At 35.2% G+C, this 12,492-nt stretch overlaps 1 protein-coding gene across 1 annotated transcript; it reads right to left on the bottom strand.

Moving 5' to 3' along the window:
- Positions 1 to 686: 686 nt before the first annotated feature.
- LOC117339835 lies at positions 687 to 9,405 on the bottom strand. The gene is made up of 2 exons (XM_033901543.1): positions 9,291 to 9,405; positions 687 to 2,073 (listed from the first exon to the last, which is right to left on the bottom strand). The coding sequence occupies exon 2, from the start codon at positions 2,070 to 2,072 to the stop codon at positions 891 to 893; it is 1,182 nt and encodes a 393-aa protein (XP_033757434.1). The 5' UTR covers position 2,073; positions 9,291 to 9,405; the 3' UTR covers positions 687 to 890.
- Positions 9,406 to 12,492: the final 3,087 nt, after the last annotated feature.

Raw genomic sequence — 12,492 nt, forward strand, 5'->3', positions numbered from 1 at the left:
ATGAAGGTCACGGTCATTTATTTGAACAAACTTGGTAGCCCTTCATCCCAGCATGCTACAGGCCCAATATCAAGTCCCTTGGCCTCTTGGTTATTGAGAAGAAGTCGTTTGAAGATTATAGCCTATTTGACCCATGCGACCTTGAATGAAGGTCAAGGTCAATTATTTGAACAAACTTGGTAGCCCTTCACCCTAGTATGCTACAGGCCCATTATGAAGTTCCTGGGCCTCTTGGTTATTGAGAAGAAGTTGTTTAAATGAAAAAGTTGACGCCGGACGGCCGGACGGACGCCGGACGGACGGACGGACGGACGACGGACGCCGCACCATGGCATAAGCTCACTTGCCCTTCGGGCAGGTGAGCTAATAATGGTCTTATGTTTTTACTTATTAATTAACGGTAGCCCCCTTTGTAAACAAATCCTGTTTATCCCCAAAAAATTTAACTGGATTTTTAGTTTTTGGAGAAACAGGATTAAACCATTATAAAATTATATCTGAATATTATTTTCGATCAGGAAATATATTGCATGAAATGTCTAAGATTATTTTTTCAGCGAGTGATCACAGATTGCAAAGTCAGACTCAGAGTGTGACAAAATCAAATACACATGTACACATACCATCAGAAGTTATTGCTCAAAGTTCTAAGGAACCAGTGGGAAAACTTTTTGTTGATAAAGACATTTTCAGTGAGAACTTTCCAAATGCTTTTAAGCAGAGTGTGTTAGATATACATGACAGTATCAATAAATTATTCAAATCTTGTTTGTGAAATTGCAAATTTAAGTTTGTGGAGATTAATTCTGTGGTCAAATCATTTTTTCGAGACTTGTTTTCGTCTTTATTTTCTGCAGACATTAACCTGTGTTTATCCCAAGATCGCGAAATCATGACATTCCGTTTTTCCTTGATCTTGAAAATTCCGTCTCCATGTCCTCCCTACAAACACTAAACAAGTCTGACATTTCCTGATTTTGATGATCGGGAATGCGTATGCCACGTCTCAAAAGCTCTCTATCTATGTACTGTCTTTGCTTGTGGAAGATGTCTATCTGGTGTTGCATGTTTTTGATACAAGATTTCTGTTGATCAATTTTGGAAATCAACATTTGCCTACTCATGTCTTTGTGTTTGTACCTGCTATGAATCAGATCTCTGTCCAAAAAATCTGCTTTTTCTGCAAGACGCTGTTTCCTAGTTCGCAAACACCTTCTATACGACGCACAACTACAGCATCTTGGCCCCTCCACCAACATTGGACATTTCATTGCCCTGATGGTGGAATTGTACCTTAGCTTTCCCGATTCCGCCCAAAAGTCACCTTCTCTGTACGCATGACCTTCTGAAGAATTTCCAGATGTCAGTGTAGAACCAATGGGAACCAGATCTTGATACTCCTCATCAGGGTTCCCTTTACACACAACATACTTTTTCAGTTTATCAAGTAACAGGTGAACTTTGGTGTATGTGTCGAAACTTTGAGGAAGGCCATCCCATAAATCATGATCCTGAGCGAGTTTTTTCCTGTGAACATGTATAGTGGCCTTGAATGTTGGGTCAAAAGTGACAGCAAGTTTAATGGCAGTCTTTCCACCTGCCTTATACAGTTCCAATATTTCTATGTAATCATCCCTTAACACTGGCACATATGGAGAACATAACTTATTTCGAATATCCTCTTGAAGTCTCTCAAATTTGGAGAGTTCCTTTGGGAGCTGATCAGGACGAGCAACAGGGATTTTAGACATGCGCATATATGTATAGTTATGATCCAAAAGGGAAAAAGGTGAAGAGATAACACAAGGTTCATTTGTCTGACTTCCATCTGTCCCATCATTCATGTTCAGAGGCGATGATTTTATGGTAAAGCTGTGGTCAGACTCGACATCAACATGTGATGAAGTGCGGTTATCAGAGTCGACCTCATCATCAGTAGGTTCCTCAATCACACCAGGCATGTACATGAATTGATTGTCATAAAAAACTTCAGGCTTCTCCAAAGTCTTTTTTTTATTGTCACAATACTTTCTTTTGGCGCCCAAAAACTTTCTTTTCTTTAGTTTTGGCATTCTGAAATGAACAAATACAAAATAAATTACTTATCTGGCAGAAAAGAAAAGAAAAACAATTGCAAGAGCTCTTGGAGAACAGCATAGCTTGTCTCGCAAATGTTTGTCAATAAATAATTAAAATATATTAATTGGTATGGTTTCGCAAATTGCATTAATAATATTTATACTGTTTACTTGCAAATTGATCAGATTGTGTTTTGTGTATTCATGCAATTTTCAAAGCCCTACCAATTTATATATATATATGTAAATTATTTATTGGCAAACAATTGGGAGACAAGCTATGCTGTTGTAGATTGAATAAATATAACTACAAATGTAATTGCTTTTGGACCTATTTCTTCATTTTTTTGATAAAATATTATCCTAATGAGATTTGTCTCCCTTGAAGAATGTGGACTGGTATATAATTATATATAAATTGTCTAATAATGTGAGCATTTTCACATTGTTTTTTTGTTTTCAGTTTCATTCCAAGAAGGGATAGTGTAACTCCAGAGGGACTCTTTTACCAAATATCAACACCCTTGTACAATCATAAAGTTATGTGTTAATAGCTTTCAACACTTGTACAAATTTTTAAAAAAAATCTGTTTTTACCCCCAAAGGGAACCTAATATCATGTATTACTACCCTTTCAACACAAGCAACATAAACTTACAAAAATGTTTTAAGTCCAGAGATTAAAAAAAAAAAAAAAAACAGATTTAAAAAGAAAAAGTCCTATTTTTTTTATAGTTTTACTCCAGCAAGGAATAGTCTTACTCCATAGGGACTCTATAGCCAAATATCAACACACTAGTACAATTATAAAGTGATGCATTAAAACCTTTTAACACCTGCACCAAAACTTAACGCAGAAATATTTTAAGTCCAAAAATTTGTAAAATCTGTTTTGTTTTTAAATCTTTAAGTTTAAATCCGACAGGGGATAGCTTAACCCCAGAGGGACTCTTATTGCCAAATATCAGTACCCTAGTACGATTATAAAGTGACGTTTCAACACTCGAACCAAAAACTTAACGCAGAAATATTGTAAGTCCAACAATTTGAAAAATCTGGGTTTTTCCCCCAAAAAAATCTTTCAGTTTAACTCTGGCAGGGGATAGTTTAACCCCCACAGGGACCATATTACCATAAATTACTATATGCCTTTCAACACTTGTACCAAAAACTTAACATTTGAAAAACCAACGCCGACACCGACGCGAAAGTGACAACATAAACTCTCTCTTCTTCAAAGAGATGAGCTAAAAACTGGCCATTTATTGATATATATATATTGTCAATCATATCAGAAATATATTTCAAGTATTATTCGATTGTATCAGTGTAGCCAAGTAGGTACGATACCATTGTAAAATCGAAAGATTATCCTGCAGTTTGATAAAGTTATTATGACGGGTGTGATAGGGTATGTATGTGCGGAGAGTATGAGGTTTTATACTTTTTGTAGATCGTCTACATTTTTTAAAGGCACGGTATAAAAACCGTAAAATGTTGTGTTATTTTTAAAGATATTAAACTTGATGTAGTTGTTCGTAGGGGCAGCCATAACTGTATAATTATGTCGACATTATTTCCGAAATATGGGGATGCCTGTATAGTGAAATTTATGTTTTTGAACTTTATGATAATTAACCATGAAACTTTTTCATGTTATTGTTGTAGACAATGCCAAAGTTTAAATGCTCGAATAACCGTATATTAGTTATACAAATGTGTTTTATATGTTTTAATAGGTTAGAGCCTATAACCATGCTTTGAGATTTTCATGTAAGGATTTTTGCCTTTATACGGTACGGACGTTAATATGTTTTAAACATGTAGGATGTTTGTGGGGACACAAACTCTTCAAAAGAAGGGGGTTGTGTAGTGAACTAGGAAATAGCTTGATTGTTAGAAGTTATAGTAGTTAGTTTTATAATATAAGATAGGTACGTCTATAGTGAAGACAAGTTTTATGTGTGTGCTTAAAAATAGCAGGGAAGGTTTTCTATAGCTATAGTCAGCCATATAGGCATACAGTCAGCGATATATGTTTGGGTTACTTCCCTTGGATTGGTGTTGCTACGCCGCTTTGTTATTGTTGTTAAACTTCTGGTACTTGATAGTTTCGTATTTATTTATTTGAAGTAGTGATAGTTTCTTATTTAGAATGGGTTTACGCACTTCGCTCATGTTAGCAGTAGATCACTGTACTATATAACGAAACCAAATTGCAACGCCTGAAAGTTAGTCGTTTATATATAGCGCTGGCTTAGGTAAATGTATACACATGGTCAGTGATGGTCAGTGGTCACTATAATTAGAAGTGACGGTATAGGACTTAGACACGCCCACAATTTAGGGTTAAGTGAGATAATTGGTCAGTAGATCGCATCTTCATCCTTACATATTAATGAAGCCTTAAGGGGTATAAAAAAGAGGTGCGCGATTAGCATAGGGAGTTCTCCTGGGATTTACTAAAACGGACTTGAGTGCCGTCCTGTTATTATCTAACATGTAGAAGTTACAAACTTTGGATTATGTGATCATGTGTGCGAACTTGTAAACTTGTGTGAATGTGCCCGGGCAATCGTGTGAACTATATGGATGGAGTGTAAATGGACGATTTTGATGTACGATGCGGATTACTATGGAGGTACTTTGCTGTATAACGTTGATGATCCTGTTGTTGAATAAAACTGTGAACTTTATATCTGTTGTCAAGTTATGTTTATCTCAGCCACAAACATCCCAAAAAGAACTTACGTTTATACGTTACAAAAAATGTAACACAATTTTTATATATAATTACTTCACCATGGGGGGGGGGGGTGTACCCCTGTCATAATGAGGGTAAGTGTTTATCCATGGCTGGCTGTACATGTGGGGCTACATGTACTTAGGCCAGTGATTTTCTTAATTATATTGAATTGTTTCCTAACTATATTAAATGTACCTTTTCCATTGAGAAAATATAGCCACATTTTTTTTAACTTCCGGAAAAATGTACTTTCTTGCAAGCTCAAAAATAATCATAAAATCAATGGTTTAATAATATTTTTTGAATATGCATAATATATATATAGAGCTCTAGATCTATGCTCAATCAATTATAGCATTGGCTTGTGAAAACATGTGATAGTATATATATTATGATCAACAATTCTTCATATTTATAAACATACAAATGCAAGGAAACTTACAATCTCTGATTGGGAAAATCGGAACTGAAAAAATTTCTTTAGGGGAATTGAAGAGGCCTTTATTCGGTGCGCCTGTTTTCTAATATAAAGTACTTTCTCAACGTCAGACCAATTCAAACTAAGACCAACAATGTAAGAAATGTCAAAGAAAATATATCATTTAACAGATAAAACTTAACTTCGCTAGAAAAAAAGGAGTATTAAAGTAGCAATGCCCAAGCAAAGGGGAGATAACTTGTATTGCAAATTTGGGATTGAGGAAAATTACGTCACAAAATAGGTCTTCGGAAGTACGGTGATTTTAACCGCGGGTCCTGTCCAACTCACCAGGGGCAGGGACACATATTCAAACCTAGTTAAGGCCATGTCTATTGTTCCATGTTTTTTAGATAACATTCATTTTATGTGCATCACAATGCCAATGTATTGGTAGTAGCAATATGGCATATGCATATGGTTAAATATATTTCCTTGGACATAGACTACAAATCCATCTTTTGATTTGTTTAGACATATACAGTGGAACTTCGTTAACTCGAACTCGGATAACTCGAATACCCCGCTTAACTCGAAGTACCTCGCCGGTCCCGGCCGAATTCTCTCTTTATCTTAGTAAAAAAAACTCGGAAATTCGAATTCGGAAAACTCGAAAAACTCGGATAATACGAAGTTAAAATTTGGTCCCAACAATAAAAATCCTACTTGAAATGTTCGAATAACTCGAAGTATAATTTTCGTCGATCGGTGGCAAACGCCGACATTTTTTAAGAGTTAAATTCCGTTTGTAATACTGAACATATCGGCACTACTAACCTACATGCTATTATAAGTGTTTCATAAATTCATAAAAGAAATTGTCGGTTGAATCTTGTAACAACAAGTCTTGGTGATAAAAAGTACTGTTTTACTTACATCAGGTAATTTCCCAAGGCGGTCGTCGATATCAGTACACACGATAGTCAGCAACTCATCTACCCGTTCGCTCAAGCGGAACTAATCTCTGACACACCGGTAGATCTACCCGGCTGATGTTTTTACAGGTGTAGAAATGACACAGTCACCGGCGCCTATTAAATCTTTAAACTGCTGAAACAATAGCGTAATTACTGCCGAGGTGTTCAGAGTACAACTGTAACGGTCAGTGCTGTCTATTAAATCGGATAAAACACCAACTCAGTTACAGTAACATTTTATACGCACATGCGCAGCCCAACTTCCGGTGCTAATACACATGGAAATGGCGTGGTTATCAATAAAAAGTAAGTAGGCCGATCAAACAGTATTTTATATATGTCCAATAAAAGGAAATGGTTCTGTTACGTTTTGTATGCAATCTGTGTTAAACTTAAACGGTTATTTGTTTTGACATTAATAACTTATTTTGTCGAATTCCGTTTTATCGTTTACCTTTTGCAAACATGACTTGCACATCAGATCGTTATTGAAGTGACTAAGTGAAAGAAACTTTATCGTGACTTTATATCGGCAAAACTACACCAAATTACAAGTGACATAACGAAACATTACAAATATATTTACATGTATTGACCAGTCTTCACACTAAACTGATGAGCGACAGAGCGAAGTTATAATGATTATATAATGTTGACAAATATTGACCAAACTTTTCACCAAAAACGATAACTCGCTTAATTCGAACACTCGGATAACTCGAAGTTTTTTCGTGGTCCCGTCGACTTCGAGTTAACGAAGTTCCACTGTACTACAAATCCATCTTTTGATTTGTTTAGACATGTACATATACTACAAATCCATCTTTTGATTTGTTTAGACATATACTACAAATCCATCTTTTGATTTGTTTAGATGCACTGAAAAAAATCATCAGATTCAAGCAACTTGGATGAATTTCACTTGGATTTTCCGTGACAAAAGACACATAAGCACAATATTTTTTTTCATTTTATTTCAAAATATTTCATTGTCAACACAACAAATATAAGACAAAGTATACTTACAATTTAATACACATAGAAAATTATAAAAAATTAGTTTGACAAAGGGGATTGGATAACAGACTAGGTTTAATTTTATAAATCCTTTCCTGTAGATTATAGAAAAATATTGTGACATAGGTGGAAAGTTAGTTGCAAGAAACTACTGTTTTTAGTTTAGATTTTTAGCTAGAAATTGAAATAGAGTTTCTTGTAAGAGTCATCAAGAGAGTTCCAGTGATTATAATTGTTCTAGTTCTAGTAGGAGGAATTTTGAGGATTTTTTCATTTCTAAAATTATTTGTATTTATGAATGGTTTGATGCTTTCTGGATATATGTAGGTGTATGTATATATTAATGATTTTATACAAGTGTTATAAGGTTTGTGATTAGGATTTCTTTGTTATGTTTCTAATTTTCCTCTGAATAAAGTACATGGTGATATGTACATCTTCTTAGACCTGTTGTAATCCTTATGGCTCATAAATATTTGATATATGATCAGACCAGGTACCATTTTTATCAAAAGTTAAACCTAAATGTTTGTGACAGTCCTGCTGTGTTATTTGATGATTATTAAAGAAAATAGGGGGATGAGGATTTGTTTGTTTATGAGTGAATGTTATTGCTACTGTTTTATTTGAATTAAAAAGGACTTGACAATGGTTAAAGCAAATGCATTACTATTGTCACAGAAAACAAAAAAGTAAGTCATTAACATTGTCTAGATAAGAGCTTACTTCATCAAAAATGTCACCAATTACAAGTTAATCATGAAATTCTCTAGGCTGAAATTTAGTGGTTTTCACTTAGCATGTTATATTTCAAATTATAATTGTATTTTAAAATATTTTTTCCGACAAGTTAATGATAGTAGCACAGGATCACAACTTGTTTATTATATATATGCATCCTTCTTTTATAACCTGCCGATTTTTTCTTCATAGTAATTTTAGACTATCATATAGACATCGTCAAATTGTAATAAATATCTGACAACTGCAATGCACATCCTATGTGTGTTTATAATTCTTAATCTTATGCATGTTATTTGATATTAAGTTATCTGTGTATTTATCAAAAATGTAGGATTTATAAATGTTTGTTTTTAAAAGGAACCAAGTTAGTAGTACATGTACATTTAAAAGGAACTTTTAAATCATTTAAATTTTCGGATAACAAACCAACTATGTGTATGATAAATCAGATTGAACTAAACATATCTTACAGAACTACACATAGGAAAGGAATCTACACATATTGGGAGTTGTTTGACTGTCCATTTTGCACAAAAAGGCATTTTAATTAAGGTGTTTCCTATGATATGGACAAGTTTTTGTCAGGGGAGACAACTTTGTAAAATAGTAATAGCTTCAAAATCTGTGCATGTGGAAATATTTAGCATGAATTTGTTGCTTTTTATATTAGAATATGATGTTATTTAAATAATGGTCAAAAACATTTTTCTGAATCATAAGTATTTTCAGAGCAATTGGCTGTGTACGCTTTTTAATGATTTATTTGGAAAAGCGTTGTTTTGAAGGTCTCAATTTCAAAAATTCGCTAAAAATTCAATTTTAATTATAGAATTGTTCTGATTGCTGTTTTGCAATCAGGGGGTGATACTCTTCAATAAAATTACTCCAAATTACTTCTTGAATATATAGAAAATTTTGGTTGGGCATTGCTAATTAAAGACCGTTTGTTAATTTTTACCCAAAATTTAATAATGTTATTTCGTGTCTGCCTCATCACGTGAAAGTGCCCGTTTTCTATTATAAAATAAAGTATTAATTAAACGTCAGAACAATTTCAAACTAAGAACAACAATGTAAGAAATGTTAAAGAAAATATATCATTTAACAGATAAAACCTTACTTCGCTAGAAATAAAGTAGTATCCAGGACCGTTTGGGTAATTTTGACCCACAGCCTGATGCGAGGTCATATTTTCATATGCATCTCGAGATTTGAAGATGACGTTTACACTTACAGCATCAATGGAATTACACAAAATGTACACAGTTTTGTTCAACTGCTCCAATCCCAAAACTAAACATGTAACTTACTTGCTATCTCGGTCTATCTTGCCGCAATATCTGCTTTAAATTCAGCGTAGATCAAGCCCGACGCAGCGATGAAATCAATATGGCGGCGAAACGGACTCTCGAATTTGGGGGCGACTACAAAACCCGGATGCACTCAGGCGTGAAGCGATTTTTGTTGATTTATTGTGTTTATTAGGTCATATCTCCGTTATTACTAAATGGATTTTCGTTCGGACACCAGCATTAAAGGGTTGATTTATCACCTTTAAAATGGTATAAGTTATATTTAACAGTATTTAAAATTAGAAGTGAAAGAGGTGGCCGGAATGAACCCGTATGAAATAAAAATATCGATATTTACAACTGATTTCGTTATAATAAATACCCATATCACAAATAATACTCAACAGGTTTTTGTTCGGGAACCACCAAAAAACGAAGAATTTAATACTTATTCACGTGATATAAACTGTCTGAATACTTGTTCGATATTAATCGCAAAAGTGATGGCCGGAATGAATTGATTTGGTGTGAAAAAAAGTAAAATAATCAAAGTTACATGTAAATTTCCATCTTTATTGGCCCATAACGCTTTTATTACTGAACCGATGTCTGTTCGGGAAACACTCTAGACAAGATAATATTATGGGCTTTAAGCTGATATAATATTTATGAATATTCATTACAAATTCGGTGCAAAAGTGGTGGCCGGAATGAATCTAGGTGGAATTCACGGACGCCATTTTACGAGTATGTCCAAGCCGACACCATATACATGTATACTACGTCTATACTAAACATACTGTATAGGCCTACACGGCGGCAGAACGGTTTACCCCAAAACTACCCTACTCGCCGATACGTCAACGAAAGAAGCTATCAATACCTGTATTTGATGTGTTAATATATACATATTAATTTCTAACAGTGTTTCCATGTAATGTGTTGATGTTGTGAGATGTTTTTGGGTAGTTTTGGGGTGTTTTGGGGTAGTTTTGGGGGTGTTTTTGGGTAAATCGTTCGACCCCTACACGGCACACCAGTCACCATGACCATGCTAACGGGCGGCTCGTTCACACCCCCCTCCGGATGAGAATTTTTTTTATAGCCTTAACCCCCCCCCCCCCCCCCCCCCCCCCCCCCCCCCCCCCCCCCCCATCGAAAATCTTATCCCCAAAGATTGCAAATTGGCCCCCCAGACCCCTCGCCAAAAAAAAATCGGCTCGCGTCTATGGCGCTCGCATTACCACTAAATTACTGGAATATAATTAATCTTTAAAGCCACGAAGAAACATATCTCAATGTTTATATTTACTCCTAACTCCTTTCACAGCTTCAGAATCACCAGTACATTTATATAAATTATGATCTTGAAATGTGCATGAGCCATGAGGTCAACCCACTTTCTTCACAAAGACTGACCGAGAGGGGTTAATCTGATGTTCTGCGATCGTTGTATGTGGGAACAACAAGTCTAAATATGCAGTAACATTATATCCGAAGGAAACTTGTCAATGTCCGTCTACTGGAACTTGTTATCATATCATGGCCGCTAGAATGAAAATGGTGGATGACATTGTAGACAGTAAAAGACCCGTTAGTTTAAAACAGTTATCTAAAAACAGTTTAAAAAGAAACGATAAAAAATCTGGCAGAAAAAAAACCTAGATGTAACGATTATGATAGGGATGTAATTGCGGCACCTGGTTCGGTTACTCTTAATCAAGATAATGATACATGGTTTGGTTTATTTTGTTTAACGTATTATTAACAGCTAAGGTCATTTAAGGACGGCCTCCCATGCGTGCGACATGTATGCATGTGTTGAGTGCTTATAAATGTGTGTTTTGGGAGGCTGCGGTATGTTTGTGTGATGTCTCCTTGTGGTAGGCCGGGACTTTTGCCGATTTATAGTGCTACCTCATTGAAGCATACTGCCGAAGACACCCAGCAGACACATTATACTGACACAGTCAAACTACGTGACAATGGGCGAACCTGATACACTAATGGTAGATAGTACGCCACCTAAAACGCCAAAATCTACGAAAAACCTAGGTCCGTCAAAAACTCCTATTCAACAAATAAAAACTTCTACAAATCAATCTATTAAAAAGGAAACCTTAAGTCCTGTAAAAAAGGAAACCACGTGTTCCAAAAAGAAATTAAGATTTCAGTTAGAAGATTCTGTTACGTGTAATATTAGCGAAGATAATGTACAACTTGATAAAAAAAACGTAAAGTCGCTGATAACACAGAGTCGCTACAAAAGCCATGTGTGAATAACTTGAATGAAAGCCATCAACTTCAAATTTCCAATAAAGAATGGATTTGTTCTGATATTATCAACGCAGTACAATGAATAATGTCTAAACAATTTCTTGGTTTGAATGGTTTTCAGTTGACAAACTTAGCTCCAGTATATGATTCAAATAAATGGAAATGAAAAAAACAAATAACTTTTCAATCTGTATTTTCACCTTCTGTCCAAATTCACCATAATGGAAGAGACCACTGGGTAACAAGTTTTCAAACAAGTAATGGAGATATATCAGTTCTAGACAGTCAAGCACCAAAAGAAATCCATACAGTTAATACTCCGTCAATCGAACTTCAGCTATTTGTTGTATTTACGGTTATAATAAAAGTAGTATCCCAGTCAAAATTCTAGATGTACAGGAACAAAATAACGGTTACGGTTGTGGGCTTTTTGCAATAGTTATTATGGTAGAATTTTGTTTTAACGGTAATTCATTCAAACAAAAAACTGATTTCATTTAAAATCAAATGCGGGATCACTTAATTCGGTGTTTAGATAAAGGTCATTTCATGCCGTTTCCACAGTTCGTTAAAATAGCATCACAACTAAAAAAGGCAAGTAATAACAGTATCACAATAAATTGTAGTTGTTCTTGTGGGTTTCCAGATTGGATGGATGAGATGATTGGCTGCGACTAGAGAACAGGTAAGATAAATTGCAAAACATGGAAACATCGGAAGAAGACTGGTTATGTTCCGCACAAATGACGAAGGAAGACAACTTTTTGACTCGTGCCCTGACCTGGCCTCGAACTCACGACCTACGGCACCCAATCGCCTAGCCAGAAATACCCGCAGCTTATACTGCTGCGCCACATCGGCGTTCTTAAAAAAGAACGTTTCAATGGCGCAGTGATGGTCGGCCCTATACCCTGACATGATCATTGTGGAAGTCATCAATAAG

This window comes from Pecten maximus, chromosome 12 (genome assembly GCF_902652985.1).
Source record: "Pecten maximus chromosome 12, xPecMax1.1, whole genome shotgun sequence".
NCBI classification, from domain to species: Eukaryota; Metazoa; Mollusca; class Bivalvia; order Pectinida; family Pectinidae; genus Pecten; species Pecten maximus.